General features: G+C 38.5%; 1 protein-coding gene across 3 annotated transcripts; it reads right to left on the reverse strand.

The window, feature by feature from the left end:
- Positions 1 to 87: 87 nt before the first annotated feature.
- Positions 88 to 19783, reverse strand: LIAS (lipoic acid synthetase). Of its 3 annotated transcripts, XM_060012682.1 has the most exons (11): positions 19519 to 19782; positions 18240 to 18412; positions 17180 to 17273; positions 16190 to 16270; positions 14865 to 15021; positions 14721 to 14778; positions 12746 to 12874; positions 10435 to 10580; positions 9721 to 9791; positions 8885 to 8996; positions 88 to 5670 (listed from the first exon to the last, which is right to left on the reverse strand). In XM_060012682.1, the coding sequence occupies exons 1-11, from the start codon at positions 19561 to 19563 to the stop codon at positions 5618 to 5620; spliced, it is 1119 nt and encodes a 372-aa protein (XP_059868665.1). In that variant the 5' UTR covers positions 19564 to 19782; the 3' UTR covers positions 88 to 5617. The 3 variants fall into 3 exon arrangements, with proteins under 3 accessions (XP_059868665.1, XP_059868666.1, XP_059868667.1); XM_060012683.1 differs by lacking the exon at positions 12746 to 12874 and having other exon boundaries at positions 19519 to 19783; XM_060012684.1 differs by lacking the exons at positions 14721 to 14778; positions 14865 to 15021; positions 17180 to 17273 and having other exon boundaries at positions 19519 to 19783.
- Between the last annotated feature and the right edge of the window lie 331 nt (positions 19784 to 20114).

Genomic DNA, 20114 nt, shown 5'->3' on the forward strand with positions numbered 1-20114 from the left:
GGTTTTCTTTTTAAAATGCAGTCATTTTCTTTCTTTTTTTTTTTTTTGCGGTACGCGGGCCTCTCACTGTTGTGGCCTCTCCCGTTGTGGAGCAGAGGCTCCAGACGCGCAGGCTCAGCGGCCATGGCTCACGGGCCCAGCCGCTTCGCGGCATGTGGGATCTTCCCGCACCGGGGCACGCACCCGTGTCCCCTGCATCGGCAGGTGGACTCTCAACCACTGTGCCACCAGGGAAGCCCTGCAGTCATTTTCTTAAAAAAAAAAAAAAAGATATCTGTTAGTCATACTAAAGGACAGACTCAAACTTGCTTTCCAGAGTTGCTGCCCCAAACTAGATGTTACCATCTAGTTTATTCATACATTGACACTGTATTAAAGTTTTAGACCAAAACCCAGGCATGAATATATCATTAGTGCCAGACTTGCAAAATAATACTTACAAGGGACCTTTAAACTTCAGAGGATAAGTTGGATACAGTGACCTCTTGCTGTCTTCCTCCCTTCCTTTTCCTGAATATAGTCCAAAAGATCACTCATTGTAGATCTGCATTTTACAATATACCACTAGTAACAAGGCAGATTATTTTAGGTGAACATACATTTTTCTTAATTTTAATAGGCATTTATTTTAAAGGCATTAGAATAAACATGACTTACAAATTATATTAGTATATAAACTTGACAGCTCTAACAGAGACCAAAAATGATAGTGTTTTAAACAGAAGGGAAACATATTTCGCTCAGACATGGAAGTCCAGGTCAGTGGTCCACAGCTGGCAGAGTACTTCCATAGTCATCAGAGGCTCAGACTTCATCACTTGGGCTCTGCCACCCTTTACACAAGTCTCCTATCTCATGGTTCAAGATGGCTGCTCCAGCTACAACATCATGTTCTCATTCCAGCCAGCAGGGAAGGGGAAAGAGAAGGGAAAAGTAGGACCCACCCTTTAACAGCACATTCAGAAGTAGCACAAATCATTTATGCTCACATACCATCGGTCCCAACTTAGTCACATATCCACAACCGGCTGCAAAGGACTCTGGGAAATACAATTTTTAGCAGGATAATCAACCACACGCCAGCTAAATATTCTACATGAAGTTTCACTTTAAAGGAATTTAAGTTTAGAAATTTAGTCAATTGTAAAAAAAAAATTAATATATAATACTATAGTTCCCATTCAGATAGGGCAAAACTTTGTGACGGTTTTACATGAATGACTGGAGTTTAGGAAACAGTGGTAGGTGATGTATTTTAATTAGTAACACTAAACATAGTGTTTGTTAGTTTTTCTAACACTAATGAGCAAGCATACATAATGGCAAACATACAGATGTAAAGTGAATATTAAATGTTACTTGTTCTCTACCAATGATTTTCAAACCATGACCGACCCAAGCATCCAGAGATGCTTCAGGAATTCAGCAAATGATTGATTTAAATATAAACATAAATACATATATACACACATAGATAATTATATATGTAAAATTATCACAAAGCTACTATTAAAAAGACAGCAAGCCGAGTTCTTGGTCAACATGGCAAACTGAGCACACATTTATATCCTCTCCCTTCTAAGGACACCATTAAAATTACAGTGAGAGGGGGAAAAGCCATAATCCAATAAAGCAAAGAGAATAGGAGGGGGCCATCAGTGGTCAAGAGATTTTAAATAAATTTCTGGAAAGCCTTGAGTGGATAGATGTATACGGACTAAAGAGAAGAGTTGCTTCCTGGAATATTGATGTGAGGGCCAGAGGAGGAGGCCCTGCCCAGCAGAACAGCAGAGACTCTACCCAAAAGGAGGTGGGAGAGAGAGGGGCACCCACCAGGGCCTTAACTGTAGGTCTTTAACTTGAACAGTCAACCTTCTCATCTCATCCACCTCTAGAGGCACAATGACAGGCAGCCTGGCATTTACACCCATGTGATTACATCTTCCAGCCCCCAGGGTCAAGGGGAAAAAAAAAAAAAAGGTAGGTGGAGGCAGGGTGAAGTTTCTTCTCTAAAGAAATTGATTCGACTGCCTGGGGAGAACTATAACAATGAGTACTGTTCTCCACCAGAACAAACCCTAAGTCCAATACCAGCTGTCTGCAAGTCTGCCCTAAAGCAAAGCCAGCAAGTCAAAGCACTGTCTGCACTTTTGGGTTACGTGCGTTGAATTAACCACATGCACTATTTTCATTCTCTCCTGAAATCTCACTAAAACGGCAGTAAAGAAATAAGAAAGCTGTAAATAGATAAGGACAAAGAATGAGAAAGGAGGCACCAGTAGATGAGAGATGTCAAACAATTTTTAGAAAGTGGACCAGCGGAGGCTAAGTAACTTACTATAAAGAGCAAGCAGAAACTTCAATGCCCACATAAGGGACTGCCTTCTAGATGTAGGTAACTGGTCCCTGAGAAGATCACAAGAATTAGAGGCACCACATACCACAACAGGTGGGGTTTAGGTGTGGGGCTAAACACAGGGGACTTTGATGGAAGGCTGTATAAGGAAGAGTTGACTGCACCCAAGTCTCTACCCTACCCACACCAAGAAACTCCCTTTGCCACCCCTTACTCTCATGGGATATTAGAGGTTTATTTTCAGGAGGAATAGAATTAGAAAGGTTCAGCCTTGGGGAGGGTGTTAGTAAGTTGCCAGACTGGAAACGAGGAAACTAAATAAAAGCCTGCCTATGGAACAGAGACCCACGCTCCCCTAACCAGCTTGCTTTTACTCATCTGGCTCTGAGTAAGCAGGCAGCCAAATTTATAACCCTCAAGGCAGGAGACTTGAGGATTATAATTATTATTTTCAATCCTGACATTTGGGAGTCACTCATTGAGAAATGTAGCTCATGCCCCAAACACGCTCCAGTGGAGCTCTATCAATTAGATAGCTCCCCCCACCCCAGCTTCCAAATAGCTTTAGAGTGGCTCATCACTTAGTATGTCTGTACAGCCAAGGAGATGAAGGAGAGCCACACAAAAGGCAGAGACCAAAACAAACAAAGGAAACAGAGACAATGCTCAATGCAGAGAATGACACTATCCTCAGAGAGAAAAATGGAAGAACTTGTAGCTAGGAAACAAGAACAGAATGCTATTTAAAAGGGGGGAAAAAAATCAGAGAACTGCTCTTGAAAATTAAAATGTGGTGGCCAAAATTTTAGCAAGAGAATAATTATCAAATGAAATTTTCATGGAAATCCAATACAAAATAGATTAAATGGTATTTTATTAGCACAAATGTATGTGTGGCTTCTGAGTAGCTGGGAGTCCCCACAAGGATGAAGGGCATGTACTCAAATCTCTCTCAGCGGCTGCTCCTGCTGTTCTGCTCTACTCATACTCTGAATCTTTCTTTGGGGTGTTATTCCCATTTTTCTGCCTAAGTCCACTGGAGCTCATGCTTCTTAATGCAGTAATACAAATAATATCTCTAAAGTGAAGATGTTTTCAGGAAATTCCCTGGCAGTCCAGTGGTTAGGACTCGGCACTTTCACTGCTGGGGCCTGGGTTCTATCCCTGGTCAGGGAACAAAGATCCCCCAAGCTGCATGGTATGGTCCAAAAAATAATAATAATAATAATAGTAAAGATATCTCACCAAACAGGAATTGGGTTTCAGGGTTGGCTGATTCAGTGGCTGGAAAGGGGACAGTGACCCCTGTACTAATTGATTTCTTAAAAACCATGTGTATTTGTCACTTTCACTTTCTTAAAAATACTATTGGTGCTACAGAAAGAAAAAGATCAGACATACTGAAATGGGCACATGCCAGATTTTAACACATTGGAGACCACTGATGCATTAACTTGTGCTGCGCGATCAAGAAATTTTGTATAGGCCACCTGCCATGTCTGTGCATTTAAATACACTTCTTTTTAATGCATCATTGTTTACGAAGGTCAAAGCTCTGCCTTGGCCTTTTAAAATTCAAGCCTGTCCATTCTTGTACATTTATGCAAGGGACTACACCTCTACAGCACCCACTCTCTACGCTCAAATGTCCAGCAAGATCCAGGCATTTGTTCACATATTCTAATGAGTGAATGAATAACAAATTCAGAAGATACTATTTGTGATTCCACTTTGAAACAAACATTTCCTGCTAATCATCTTTCAGGTTTTTGGATTAAATTTAACTGGAGAGTATGCTGAGATTACAAGATGTTTTAAATTTTAAAAATAATTTATCATTATTTAGCTGTATCAGTCAGGATTTTTCTCAATACTATATAACCAAAATAAAACAAAGGAGTAAGTAGACTGTTGAGGCCTGACAAAGACTGCAAACGTCATCCATGACTCCCAATTTCACATATGTATCAAAATAGCTTCATCTTATCATTCACTATTTTTATGTGTAGTTGTTACAAATCTAAAACCTTGACATACATTTGTGCTAATAAAATGCCATTTTAATTATTTTACATTGGGATACCAAACATTTCATTTGACAAAATGACTCTTCTGCTAAAATGTTTCATTACCAACTGCCTACACTGTGCAAAATTAGGAAACATCAGATTATGTTACAAAATCAGAGTCTGAAAAGTAATCCATTTTTCCGGTGAAATAATAGATTTTGAAGGAGGGTAGTTGCCGGAGATGTTAAAATGGAAAGTTGATGGGGTTAATTTTACACAGCAAAATTTGTTAGGATCTATAAGGAAAGTGAGTCAAAGTATATATGGCTCCCTGAGTTAAATTAAAATGTAACTAATTTTCAAAGTTATGCATTTTATAAAAAAAAAATTAGTTCACTTATTTAAAACTTCAAAACAAAATTGGCTATCCAAATTACGTATTTTATAATACTGCCATCTAAGTACTTCCTTTGTGAGATGTAGTAGAAAAACAGGATTCAGAGTCAAAAGATGAATTTGAGTTCTAGTACTTAGGAAAGAAATTCCTCATTCAGGTCATTACTATGATAGAACACAGCCACCTCACCAGAGTGGTGAGAGGAATGAAAGGAACAAATGGATAGTGCATGTGATGTAGCAAACTATTATAAAATGAGAGTTAATATTTTATTTTTAGGTTATATTTCCCCATCTTGGACAACATCATGGTCTTGGTTTAATAGAGGTCCTAAATAAGCAATCAGCATAAAACTCTTCTGTAGGTATAAAGTAGTCATATCAATGTGAAGAGTCAACACTGAAACTCTTAAGTCTTTCTACATTATTCCAACGATGTTATGCTATTATGCAAAGGACATATGCTACTTATAAGTAAACAGATACAATCTCAATCTATTTTGACTTTCATCACAGTATGTCATTTTTCAGAAATGAAACGTGACAATGATGTATAGAGGCTTAAAAGATTTTCTACAAGTCTTTAATGTATTGTTTAAACTACACTATTAACAGTAAACTCTTACAAAGATGTTTTATGATTACATCATAACAAGCAATTGTTTACTGGGACAAAGAAGATATGCTAAAAGACAAATGAATTATTATAATTAAATATGCACAGCTTATTGATATCTTTCATAAAACAAAAAGACTGGGATATATCCACTGAAGTTTAGGCATTCTGCCATCACTTCTGTTACCAACTGGAGTCAAAGTTTTAAAATTCCTGTGATCTTGAATGTCTTGTTAAGTGTTAGAGGGCTTTTGTTTTTCTTTTAGCCACCAGACTTTTCAGGAAAAATTCACCTATTTAGGAAAAATAAAAATACATTAATAGCAATTTAAAGTAAACTTCAGAATAATTATACTTCAGTGTTTCCCTTTAAAGAAGACTTTTGTATTTATTGGTGTTTTTCTCTTCTCAAATCTCAATGGCAATAATTTTCTAACCACATATATCTTTGGTACTTTCCTCAACCATAATGCTTAGTCATTATTCTTTTTCTTTTAAAAGAGCTTTTTTTTTCATAAATTTATTTATTGTTCGTTTTTGGCTGTATTGTGTCTTTGTTGCTGCACGCGGACTTTCTCTAGTTGTGGTGACCGGGGGCTACTCTTCGTTGTGGTGCGCGGGCTTCTCACTGCGGTGGCTTCTCTTGTTGTGAAGCACGGGCTCTAGGTGCGTGGGCTTTAGTAGTCGCAGCATGCGGGCTCAGTAGTGTGGCGCACGGGCTTAGTTGCTCCACGGCATGTGGGATCTTCCCAGACCAGGGCTCAAACCTGCGTCCCCTGCATTGGCAGATGGATTCTTTTTTTTTTTAATTATTTATTTATTTTTGGCTGTTTTGGGTCTTTGTGGCTGTGCGCAGGCTTTCTCTAGTTGCAGTGAGTGGGGGGTACTCTTCATTGCGGTGCACCGGCTTCTCATTGTGGTGGCTTCTCTTGTTGTGGAGCACGGGCTCTAGGCACTCGGGCTTCAGGAATTGTGGCTCGCGGGCTCTGGAGTGCAGGCTCAGTAGTTGTGATGCATGGGCTTAGTTGCTCTGCAGCATGTGGGATCTTCCTGGACCAGGGCTTGAACCCGCATCCCCTGCATTGGGAGGCAGATTCTTAACCACTGCACCACCAGGGAAGCCCAGCGGGTGGATTCTTAACCACTGCGCCACCAGGGAAGTCCCTAGTCATTATTCTTAAAAAACTTTTTCTATCACTACAATTTTTACCATTACTCTTTCTAGTAAAGAAATATTATAAAGGGTGACCCTATCGTATCTGTGGGCTGCTTCTGTGCATTTATTCCACTTCATGTGCACCATCTATTCCTCATCACCGACAAAGTATTGCTGTTGGCACAATTCATTTCAGAGAGCGATTCTGCTACATTATTAGCCCGGATCTGATGTTTATAAAACAGACCTTGCTGCAGTTGAGCAGATTCATTTGATGGCATCTCTTTAGCTTATTCCTCTCTAGGGAAGCAAGAGCTCTCATTTATAATGGGCTTGCTTTCTCTCCACCCCCTAAGACGTGCCTACGCACTAAGTTAGCTGCTTAGAGGGGGCCCTTTCACTTTTCCAGTCATTAGGGTTCCATTTAGTCTATCACTGTTATAGCACGGCTCAAAGCTTATTGGCAGAGTTCAGCACTGCAGGCCCGACTTTATGAGGAGTCTGATGAACTTCTCTGCCATCTTAATACATGAGTAGAATTGTGATGATTGTATCTGTACACAATCACCAAGAATCCTAAGACTCATAACCTTGCCAAGTAATGGAGAGAATAATCCGTGCTGCCCCATGCCTCATCTAAATCTGGTAAGAGTAGAACCATATTATCACATCCTAATCCATCATCTAAATCTAATACTTTGACCTTTTACTGGTAATTTTAAAGGAATTAAAAAGTTTATAATTCACTTCCTCATAATTGTTAGAAATTTTCCTTACCAAAAACAAAAACAAACAAAACAAAACAAAAAACAAACAAAAAAACCCAAACCAACAAAATAAAAAGTCCTTTCAAATGACATTATTCTACTCTGACCACCCTGGAAGCTGATGTTGGTCCTATCCTTTATATATATTTTTAGCTTGCCAATAGTGCTCCTTAAAGAATAAATCACTTATCATTATTGGTTTCCAAAATTCCCACATCCTGTCAGTCAGTGTTGAATCAAATTCTTGGGTTTTATAACTAAGATAAGCTGTTGTTAGTTCATTAAAATGTCTTCAGTTTCTTTACAGGAACACATTGAATATTACTAACATCGGAACATTAATTTTTACAAATAGAATTTATGCCTAATTTTAACACATCTAGGATTTAGACTCCACTATGTAAGTCATTTAAAAGATCATTAATAGTATAACATGGTTTGGACATACCCAAAAAACAACTAGCTGTTTATTCTTGTAATGGCCATTACCACATGACTTTATCTCTTGAAAAAGGCTTTTAGGACTTCCCTGGTGGCACGGCGGTTAAGAATCCGCCTGCCAATGCAGGGGACACGGGTTTGATCCCTGGTCCAGGAAGATCCCACATGCTGTGGAGCAACTAAGCCCATGCTCCACAGCTACTAAGCCTGTGCTCTAGAGCCCGTGAGCCACAACTGCTGAGCCCGCGTGCCACAACTACTGAAGCCTGTGCGCCTAGAGCCTGTGCTCCGCTACAAGAGAAGCCACCGTAATGAGAAGGCTGTGCACTGCAATGAAGAGTAGCCTCCGCTCGCCAAAACTAGAGAAAGCCCGTGTGCAGCGATGAAGACCCAACGCAGCCAAAAATGAATAAATAAATTAGAAAAAGAAAAAAAGAAAAAAAGAAACTGGCTTTTATTTTTATAAGTCAGCTCAAGCTACTGATCAAAATAAGAGCCGAAATTACAGAGGTAAAAAAATTGCATTGTAGGACTTCCCTGGTGGCGCAGAGTGGTTAAGAATCTGCCTGCCAATGCAGGGGACAGGATTCAATCCCTGGTCGGGGAAGATCCCACATGCTGCGGAGCAACTAAGCCCGTGCACCACAACTACTGAGTCTGTGCTCTAGAGCCCGTGTGCCACAACTACTGAAGCCTGTGCACCTAGAGCCTGTGCTCCGCAACAAGAGAAGCCACAGCAGTAAGAAGCCCATGCACCGCAAGGAAGAGTAGCCTCCGCTCGCCGCAACTAGAGAAAGCCCGTGTGCAGCAACAAAGACCCAATGCAGCCAAAAGTAAATAAATAAATTAATAAGTTAAAATAAATAATTGCACTGTAGATAATAAAATTACACTAAACATTTCCATAGGGAAAATAACCTTATGGATTTTTTTTCCTGTTGCTTCTGGGAGGAAAAACACAAAGATATTAATGCAAGCAGCAATGTTGTCAAATAGATACTTACCCTTACGGAGCAAAGTTCCTAAAGATATTTCAGGAAAAAAAAATTTTTTTTCTTCCCCACAAAAGACAACCATAGCTATTATCATTTTAATGTGGAAAATTACAGACTAAATAGAACCATGCTCTGCAGTCTAACTTACCTGCTTTATATGAAGAACGCACCAGAGGGCCACTTGCAGTATAATGAAATCCAAGTTCATTTCCTACTTTTTCCCAGTATTTGAACTTTTCAGGAGTAATGTATTCTTCAACCTAGATTTAAAGAATTAATTCTAGATTCTAGAATTTTCCTAAATCATTTCGGTTCTATACAAAAATCTACTTGTTGGCTACTCGGTCAGAACGTAATTATAGTGAAATTAGAGAAGGGGGAAACATATCAATTTGGAATTACATTAGCTATTCCAAAAGGGAAAGAAAATGAGACTATTTGTAGAGATTATATATCTGTATCATTCCTTTATTGACCAACAGGTACAATCAAAAATTAGTCACACCTATTTCTATAAGATTCCTGACAGAAAAAAAAAAAAGATTCCTGAGGACAAGACTGTGTTACTCATCTTGTATCTTCTGCTCGGCACTGTGTCTGGCACATGGTCACTACTCAAGAAATGTTTTTTGAATGAATGAATAAATGTCCAATATAGAAATAGGGAGACCTACTTTTCTTTCTTACTTCACCTCTGGCTCTCATATAATTCTAAAACAAATCACAAGATCACCAAGTGTGAATGAACACAACTTTCCAACTTAAAAATTTTTTTCCTGTAGGTCACTTAAGTTATACAACTTGGGGGGCAGCAAATAAATGCCAGTGTAGCTGCTTTATGCAGATAATAAAATGGAAACTGGAACTTAGAAATATACACGGAACACTACACTAAAAAGCCAGCAGCTTCTTAATTTTACCTAAAGAAAATAAAGATTTAATTCAGATTACCATTAAACATTTGGCAATTTATGGTAGTTGTACCTTAAGGTGGCGCTTTGTTGGCTGCATATATTGTCCTAAGGTCAAACAGTCCACATCTGCTTCACGAAGTACTACAGGAAAAAAAGCACACGTTACATAAGCAGATGTTTCTACAATGCTAACTGTATGCATTGTTGTAAAGAGCAGCTTTTAATTATTATTTGAACTTATTACTCTTTGAACCAATAAATAACTGTAAGTTGGCCAAGGATCTTCAGGTAAAATAAAAGCTTTCATATTTTAAAAGTTAAGAAGCGCAAGAATCACAAAGCAAATGGATTTAATGGACTAAGGTTCAGCGAAGTCCAAAGCACACCATGTTGTGTAACGATTCTATAAGTAAGCACTTCCTCAAAGGCCTGAATTCATCCTAGTCATCTTTGGATTGTCAGTGCTTGACAGAGCTCCTGGTACCTGGCTGGACTCAAAAACTGTCTAATGAGTGAATAAGTGGACAAAATCATGTTTTCAGTTGATGAAAGGGTAAGAAATAAAATGGGATGCAAATTTCATATCCTGAGCATCCTGTACATCATTCCATAAAGTTTTAAGAAAACATACTTCCTTTCCTGCTGTTTACAACACATACTATACATATGTTCTCACTGGCACTTTCACTGAGACTATGGAGAAAGCATAACAGGTCCTTCAAAGTGGAACTCCTGCTATTACTCAAATTAAATGGAAAAGAGTTTTCATTTTCAATTTATTTACCTTTCATCATTGCATATACTTGCTCGTCATTCTCACCTAAACCCAACATTATAGATGTTTTAGAAATAACATCAGGTCGAACTTTCTTGGCATGTTTCAGTATGCGTAGAGACTGGTCAAAATTGGCCCGGGGATCACGAACCTTCCTTGAAAACAGCAAAGCTGTTGTCAGCATGAATAACCACAAGCTCAACTAAGTACATAATTATGCAAGCAACGTGAAAGACCAGAAAAGTACATTCTGGACATCATGCTACATCATATGGTTCAATGGTAACATTTTTGCACAAATTTCTAAGTGCTACTTTAAGAAAGAAAATCAGGCTTCACTAGGCCCCCAACTCTGTTGACTTTTCAGGCCTTTCAAGCCTGGGGCAGAGAAAATGAGAATGGAAGTAATGAATGAAATAATTCATTTTATGAATTACTCATTGAGAAACCAGGATTCCGAAGCTGAGAATAAGTGATTAGAAGAGTAGTCAAGAGAGAAGGGGAAAAAAGTGGAAGAAAATCTCGATACTGAACAAAGAAAAAACCATTTAACCTGAACCATTTCAGAGGAATGAAACTTTTATGTTCATTTCTAAAGACTAAGCTGCCCTCTGCTGGTAAGTATATAGCTTGACATCTCTTAGGTAAAAAAATACATGATTCTGGAATTTTCACTGCAAAGGATAATGTTTTTTATTATTTTTAAAAATTAATTAATTAATTTAATTTTTGGCTGTGTTGGGTCTTCGTTGCTGTGTGTGGGCTTTCTCTAGTTGTGGTGAGTGGGGGCTACTCTTTGTTGTGGTGTACTGGCTTCTCATTGCAGTGGCTTCTCTTGTTGCGGGGCACGGGCTCTAGAGCACAGGCTCAGTAGTTGTGGCGCACGGGCTTAGCTGCTCCGCAGCCATGTCGTATCTTCTGGGACCAGGGCTTGAACACGTGTCCCCTGCATTGGTAGGTGGATTCTTAACCACTGTACCACCAGGAAGTCCTGGATAATGTTTTTAAAATGAAAACAGAGAAACTGGCACCCACTGGTGGTGGTATCATGAGATATGACAGGGTTGGAACAGGCTGTGTGCTAGACTTCAACAGGGGCCAAACCAACATGGCTTAAATGGATAAGGCCCAAAGGACACAAAGTTGGTGATGTTAAATCAGCCTTCATTTGAATTCTAATGTACCTTTATTCTGTGTAATTGATTTGTTGTTATGGTTGTTATTTTTAATCAGAGACCAGTTCACAGGGAAGAGAGGAAACAAATTAATAAATTTTAAAATAATCACAGAGACTTCTCTGGTGGTCCAGTGGGTAGGACTCCATGCTCCCAATGCAGGGGGCCCAAGTTTGATACCCAGTCGGGGAACTAGATCCCACATGCATGACACAATGAAGATCCCTCATGCAGCAACTAAGACCAGGTACAGCCAAGATAAATAAATAAATAAATATTAAAACACACACACATACACACACACAATTGATAATAAGGAAATTACTTTTTGGAAGTTATTTCTCCACTGAATTCAAGTCATGCTCCCTAATATATTTATGATTTAGTGGAAATGCTGGTTATTGTTTATCCTACTTCTTTCTTTAACACAGAATAATGTGTAGAACCTAATAAAATCACTATCAAATGCTTTACTAAAATAATGAAAATGAATTATTAATCTTGCCCCAAATTTTTCATTTTTCTGAAATATGAAGGTACTTATTGATGTAGAATAACAATCTGTAATTATTCCTAACTACTAAAATCATTAGGAAGAGTAAGACAGCATAGTATCTACTTTTTAAGAGAGATCTGAAATACATCTGAGTGTACTAGGTTTTTCTTCAGCATCATTTACTGCATATATTATTGCCAAGTGGATGGTTAAAAGACTTTTTTTAGAACTACAATCAAAGCAATTGCTCGAGTAAGTTTTTCTTCTTGAAAACTGTTCTTTGAAAAAAACAGCTCGTTGGTACCTGCAATGATACTTTACAAAAAAAAAAAAAAGAAAGAAAAAAAAGATGCTCATTATGTGTGTGTGTACCAAAATGTATACACACACGTATAAATATATAAGTATATATATTACACTTAGATGTTAGTAATTGATACTACTAGGTGGAAATATTATGGGTGATGTTTACATTCTTTTTGTTGGCTACATTTTTTTATTTTTCTGCAATAGACATATGTTGTTTTTGTTTAAAAACCGAGTTCACTTTATAAAAGCGAATTACAAAGTTCTCCCCTGAAACAAGTGAGAAAATGTAGCAGATTCTGACCCTCCAAACTTCCCAACATTACTCTGTATATGAAATCACCTTTGTAATTCTGGAACTGTTTCTACATTATGTGCATACACATCTAATCCTGACAGAGCAACTTTTTCTATTGCTTTAAGATCTCCTCGGAAATCAGGGGTGAGACATTCCACAAGGATTTTCGGATTCCTAGGGTGAAAAAGAGATAAGTGTCAAACTGAGGAAAAGAATTGACATAACTGTTGCTCAAAATAGGAGCCACCAGTACTCATTCAGTATCAGTTTCAACACGGTAAGCTTTAGAACCTTGCCAAGAATAGCATGAACACACAAATGTTTATATATGAACTGTTAAATGAAAAACAAACAAAAAACCCCCCAAAAAACCAAACAAACCTATAACATCAAATAATGTGCACACTGTGGTTAAAACACATATGCATGTAAATAATGATCAGAATAAATTTTGGTAAATTTTGGGATTATATAGAATTTTAAACTTTATTAAGTAGGTATTAAAAAATTGTTTAAAGGAATTAAAATACAAATATAAAACATTAAATATAAAATAACCATTGTATTTTTTTAGAAAATAAATTGGGATATCTCTTATGTGAATGCAAATATTAATTCCTTTAATTCTGCATTCTTTTAAAATTCATGAATAGTGCCCTCCTCGCATCCTCTAGACAAATATTTCACAAGTGCTCTGACCTTTAAAAACTATCTTCTGAGTTGCTGAGTCATGAGCTTTGCTTAAATGAAATACAAGCTAAACATTAATCTTCCTATTTATATTCTGGCTATATTTATGCATTCAAGCATTAAAATATGAACTAGGTCATAAAGCTGCTCCCTTTGACAAGTAGTAGAAATGACTGGGAAACTAAAACTTTTTCACAAACCCAACTGCAAAGTTTTTTTTGGAGCTGTTTCATTCGAGAACAGATGTAGAAAGGACCACATACACACCCTCCCATGGATACAAGAGATGTTCAAAGAACACATCTTGTAACCTACGGTTTTTTTAACTGCAAGTTGAGACTCATTAGTAGTTTGTCAGATCAATTTTGTGGGTGGCAAACAAAACTTTTTTTAAATGAACTGTAAAAAAATAAAATAGAAAATATTGGGGGAATCACTGAAAAAACATTTACTGAGGGTGCTAGACTAGTACTGAGCTGTAGAAAATAAGCATAGGACTTTCCTGGTGGTGCAGTGGTTAAGAATCCGCCTGCCAGTGCAGGGGACATGGGTTCGAGCCCTGGTCCAGGAAGATTCCACATGCCTTGGAGCAACTAAGCCTGTGCACCACAACTACTGAGCCTGCGCTCTAGAGTCCGCAAGCCACAACTACTGAAGCCCGCGCACCTAAAGCCCGTGCTCCACAACAAGAGGAGCCACCGCAATGAGAAGCCCACGCAGCACAATGAAGAGTAGCCCCCGCTCGCCACAACTAGAGAAAGCCCGCGCAGCAATGAAGACCCAATGCAGCCAAAAATAAATTAATTAATTAAAAAAAAAAAACCCTCCTTTTTAAATGCTTTTTAAATACATAGAATTTACATGTTAATAAAATGTGAGTTATGGGTAAAATTCCCAGGGCATATCAATAGTGATAAAATTTATATCAAGATTACATATTTTAACAATGTGGGAGTTTATCTCATCCTAACTTCTTCTAGATGATGGTTTATTTAAATCAGTGCTAGGAAGATTAGTTTTATACTTCTCATAAAATTACTCAAAGTTTAGACTGATACTCAAATATGAAGGAGGGGCTCTATGGACTAAAGGTCCATGAATAAGTTTGTGTCCCTACATCCCTAAAATTTCTGCGAATATGTATCTGTATGTTTGAATACGACTTTTCTGGAGAAAAGACCACATAATTTCCAGCAGATTATGAGACAGGTTTATAATCCCCACAAAAGGTTAATAACCACTGCTTTAAGGTAAAGACCTAAAATAAACTGAATTTACATGGATCAAAAGTCCTTAAATTACACAAGCAAATGCAAAAACAAGTAAGTACCTTTCCTTTAAGTAAGACACAGTCTTTGCAAAGTGCTCAGCTCCTCCATCAGGCATATCTAGAAACAAAAGAGTCCATTGCTTAAGATGATATCATAACTTGATAAGAGCCAATTTCTGGAAGAGGTAATGAAGATGCACTAACCATCTCGATCCACAGACGTCAGGACTACATAATCCAGACCCCACTCTGCAATTGCCTTTGCAGTATTGTAGGGCTCATTGGCATCCAGTGGAGGTGGATTTCTTGCAGTCTTAACAGAACAAAATCTACAACCTCTTGTACATGTGTCACCCATCAACTAGAATAGAGATGTTACAATTTAAATCAAATAAACAGATGACTTAGAGAATGTAATGTTAAGGGAATAAAACTGCAATGAATGTATAAACTTTGATTCTGTTTTTAAGAAATTTAAAACATTCAAAGCTAAACAATACAGTTAAGGAATACAAACATATATGGTAAAACTAAAGAAAAAGAAAGGCAAGGGATAAAACCAGAGATTTCCATTATGGAGTATTCAGAATCACTCCTTCCTTCAAGAATTGACATTGCATAACTTAGATAAACTCTCTGGTTGGCTCTGTATTATTCCAGAAGGAGCTCTATCTCATAAGAATCCCCAGCTCCTCGTCTAAATAGTCTCTTGCTGATATAACTCAACAGTTTATCAGACATTCCCCAGACAAGTATGAACTTTCAGTTGCACATAATTTATATTTAACCCAATACTTCAATCTCCAAACTCCTCTGTATAAATAATATGGTAGATTGCACTGTTAATCCCATTTCTTACTCTATCATATTAAGATTATACATCTCACCCACTGCCATGTAACTTGCAGGACCCGCCTACTTGGGGAGGAAGTTATGTCTCTACTCCCACTCATGCTTGGCTTGAGTGGCTTATTTTGGCCAATAGAATGATAGCAGCCATGATGAAGCAGAAACCTCAAATGTGCATGGATGGCTTGCCCTCTTGTGCTCCTTCCATCCTCCATGATAAGAATATGCCTTGGAGAGCCACCGGTCCATGAATAAAGCTCTCTAGAGCAGACCTGAATCCAACCTACTTCCTGGAGTCCAGCTTAGCCCAGTCAAGAACAGATGAACACAGGCCAACTGAAAGTCCCATAAGGGAGAAAAATAAATGCTTATTATTTAAGGGGCAAAATGAATAACAAGTTAAGCCAACATGAAGAACATTTCCAAAAATTAATAGAAGAGATATGTCAAGGCAGCACATGATTAACCATCAGGTAGATGGAAGAATCAATAACAGACTTATTCAGAGAAGGGTGAGATCATAACAGGCTGGATTATTCTGTCGGGTTTTTTCCCACATTTCTCATAAACTCATATGTAACAAGAAATCTGATCAGAGATTCATAATGTATATTTGTAGGAGAAAGACATAAAACATTTCCTTTCAGTCTCTAGACTTTAGAATTTGAGGCTGGGCTTACCATGATTGTGGCAGTGGCAGTGGCATGTTCTCCGCCCCCCCAACACTCTCCAATATTGGGACATCGAGCTTCCTCACACACCTGTGGGTAAAAGGGAACTGAGTACGGTCAGGTTGAAAAAACTTACCAACTGAGCAAATTAGTCAACAGGCATGTTTACACTATCCATTCTTCACAGCATATTTATGAAGAAATTCACTATTCAAAAATGCTGTTAAAACTGTCGAAGTATATAGATATTAGGATTCCATTTTTAAATTAAAAACGATATGAAGGGGGCTTCCCTGGTGGCGCAGTGGTTAAGAATCCGCCTGCCAATGCGGGGGACACGGGTTCGAGCCCTGGTCTGGGAAGATCCCACATGCAGCGGAGCAACTAAGCCCGTGCGCCACAACCACTGAGCCCGGGCGCCTAGAGCCCCGAACCCCATGCACCGCAATGAAGAGTAGCACCCACTCGCCGCAAGTAGAGAAAGTCCACACGTAGAAACGGAGACCCAATGCAGCCAAAAATAAATAAGTAAATTTTAAAAAAACAAAAACAACAAAAAAAACCTATATGAATGTATATATTTTACATGTGCAAATAAAAAGCCCTGCAAGGGTATATGTTGAACAGTTAAAGTGGTATAACAGTTAAACATTTGAGATTGCACATAGGATGCTTCACATTTAATATACCCTTTCCAACAAGCATGTACTTAATTTGTAATATAAAACACACAAAAACCCTCATTCCCGAAACTGCAGAAAAAAATTTTTTTTGTTTGTACTGTTAAATGAAAGGTTAAAAAATACAATTACTTTTTGTTTCTTTTGCAGGGAAAATAATCTTTAAATGTATTTCCATTACTGAGAGTAATGTATCACTAAACATCTTTATTTACTTTCCTTGCTATTTTTGATATGTATTTTATTAATTTTTAAGTTACATATATATGAACATTACGGCTTCTGGTAAAGAGGGATATTTAACCCTCTGATAACTTACTGTATGAAGATTTAAATTCCGCAATGTATTTTTCAGTTTATTGTAATTTTTCCCCATGGGAATCTCTGTCTTTAGCCATGGAGGTAGTCTTAACCTGAGGAAAGCCAAATATAACTATACATTAACAAGTATGTTCCCAAATAATCACACAGCTTTGAAGTTACTCTGCTCTATTACAATTCCTAGTTAGGAATTTTCCCCCCATAATCCTGGATTAACTCTTTTAATTTCTGCCATAGGAGTAATAACAGAGAATGAAATTTAGATTTGCTCAAACCACTTTAGAAAACACCTATAACTGTGTCTAGCAGGGCACTGTGCTCATGTCTACTTTTGCAAAGGCACAGAGTAACACCAACCCAATAAAAAAATGAAGAAGCTTTTGAACATCTCATTCCCTAAAAAATAATACTGACAAAAAGTTCTAAATTTGTTCAGATTAAGGAGAGACCCCCACAAGTGGACTTTCTGCTCTACATTCTAGATTTTGATAGTTATTAAGTGGAAAAAAATCTAAAATTTGGAGTGAAGACTACATTTCCTCAGGTTCCCTTTGACTTCCACCCACTTGTGATCTATAAGTTGCTAGGTAAAGTATCTCCCAATACAATTTGCTCTCTGCACTAAATTCCCTTACAATTCTTTTAAACTAAGGCATGCTATCCATAGATCATATGTACATTGACTAGGCGAAGCAACAAGTTAGATCACCGACACCCAGTAACAATGAAAAACTTATTAAAGTGTAATAGACTAGTAACAAGGTGATAATCTTTGCTCTCTGAAAAAATTTGTTGCTGGGTGGAAAATGGGAGATGGTGGTGTAGGATGGCTAAGTCCTAGGAAGGTTGAAGAAAAACTGTCAGAGGGCAGAGAGAAAAGAAATAGATTCCAACAATCTCACCTATTCACCTATTCTATGTTTGTTATCACTTCTTTCTAATGATGTTTAGCTAAATTTAACAAGCTGATTAAAAATATACCCTAGGGCTTGGTTATATCTGAAAATGATGCACTATGAAGAAATGGGACATTAAAATTACCTCAAAATTTCAATTACCTTTCTCCTTTCTGGCGTTTTAAGTCTCCTTTATATTCGTCCCAGGTGCTCTTGTCTGCTAGATCACCAGATACAAAATCTTGAAGGTCTGGTCCATTCTGCAAAAATTTCTTTTTTTTATCTGGCAAGGAACTTACTTCTCTTACTGGACTGCATAAATATCTTCCAAATACCTAAACAAAGGGTTCATTATGACATTTATTTAGTGGGGTTTGGAATAACTTAGTTTTAACCTATTTTAATACCTAAAAGGAAGGGTAAAGCCCAGAGAACTGATTCAGAAATTATGTCAAACTATTTACAAGCTCTTTGTAGGAGCTGAGAATCTAAGATTAAGGAGGACCCAAGGGGAACAAACCAAACCTAAAGGAGAATGGGAGCTGACCATTTCCTGCTGGATTTAGAATAGATTTGGAAACCATTGGAACTGGCTAACATGCCACACTTTTCATGTAACCCATTTAGGTACTAAAAGTCTGTTTTTCAAGTTTAAATTGCAATAAGGGAGAAGACGCTACAGCTTTGAATTTTCTATTCCTGACTTGAGTCAAGGACGTTTAAATGAAATTTGAAGTAAATCTCTCTGCTTTGGACTTTGGATAAGCATATGTGTTAAAACGTAGAAGTGCTCAACTAGTTTCACAGAACTTGAAGAAGGGAAACCAAACCTAATGTTTTAATTTTCTAGGTTACATTCTGTGTTTAAAGAAGGAAGTCCCTCAATATGTATTTGACCATAAGAAGCCATTGGCTTCTAGATCTGAACACACACGGACAAGACAGCCAAAACACTATAAAATTCAAGTCAGTACTTATAAAGCAAAAGAACCTTCAAGAATTAAAAAAAATATATACAGCGCCTATTAATGCTGCACGATTGCTATTGTACTTGCCCAGGACTCCCACTTGAGTCTAGAGCATAGATTTGGGTTCTAATTGCCCAAACTGGTGTCTAGTACACAAGAGCTCAACACAAAGCAGTAATCTGGAGCGCTCACCGCAGTGGTCCTATAACGCTCCAATAAATACAGAGTACAAACCACTGATACGCAGAAAAAAAGCTCTCAGCGCCAGCCAGAGAGACCTACAAACAAACCAGTACCAGAGACTTAACCTCGTTGGGGTGTCGGAAGAATTAAATGAGATACCACAAGAAAAATGTTTAGAACAGTACGTGGCTCGAAGTAAACACTCAGTAAGTGAGGGCATTACTGGGCGCTCTAAAGGGATGGGAGCCCCCTCCCGCCCACGCCCGCACCCTGCTCGCCCCGCAGCTCACCCGGGGGCCCACGGTGCGGACCACGCCCTCGCAGCGTAGAGACATCCTTCTCTTTTTTTTCTAGCAGGGCCGAGCGATCACTAATTCCCGGGAAAAAAAGATGGAAAAACCGTCTCTCGATTTATGACCGACAAGCTGAGCCACACCTGACCCTGTGGAACCTGCGCTGCTCCGCAATTGGCTGCTTTAGCCTAGTAGCGTCGCGCGCTTATGACGCAATACGCAGTACTCCTACGGCCTATAAGAACGTGATGACGAAAGACGCTCTCTCTTTGCCGCATCTACTGCGAGGTGAGGTTGGTTACTGTAATCGGTGGGCCTTGGGAATCTGAAGCCATCGGCTCAGGGAAAGCCAGCGGCGCCAGTCTGGCCCTCAGAAGCCGTATTTTGGTTGTCTCCCCACACGGCGAACGCCGTATGAATTTGGTGGCGATGGCATTCGAGCCCTGTGCTGGGCTTTTAGGCCTACTCCCGCTCCTCAGCCTTGCCGGGATGGCGCCGGCTTGATGGGAGTCCCAGGGTTGCGTTGAGCGGGAGTTGGCCCGTTGGGCTTGTAACACCCGCAGAGGAGCTGCTCCTTCCAGGCCAGAGCGTAG

The sequence above is a fragment of the Delphinus delphis genome, chromosome 5, assembly GCF_949987515.2.
Source record: "Delphinus delphis chromosome 5, mDelDel1.2, whole genome shotgun sequence".
Lineage (NCBI taxonomy): Eukaryota > Metazoa > Chordata > Mammalia > Artiodactyla > Delphinidae > Delphinus > Delphinus delphis.

Excerpts from the sequence above, each read along its gene's own strand:
- LIAS (XM_060012682.1), bottom strand. The coding sequence starts at position 19,563 with ATGTCTCTACGCTGCGAGGGCGTGGTCCGCACCGTGGGCCCCCGG. Across the intron at positions 17,274-18,239 it reads AAACGCCAGAAAGGAGAAAG|GTTAAGACTACCTCCATGGC; the intron begins GTAATTGAAATT and ends GGCTTTCCTCAG. Across the intron at positions 14,779-14,864 it reads GACGTCTGTGGATCGAGATG|ATATGCCTGATGGAGGAGCT; the intron begins GTTAGTGCATCT and ends TTTTGTTTCTAG.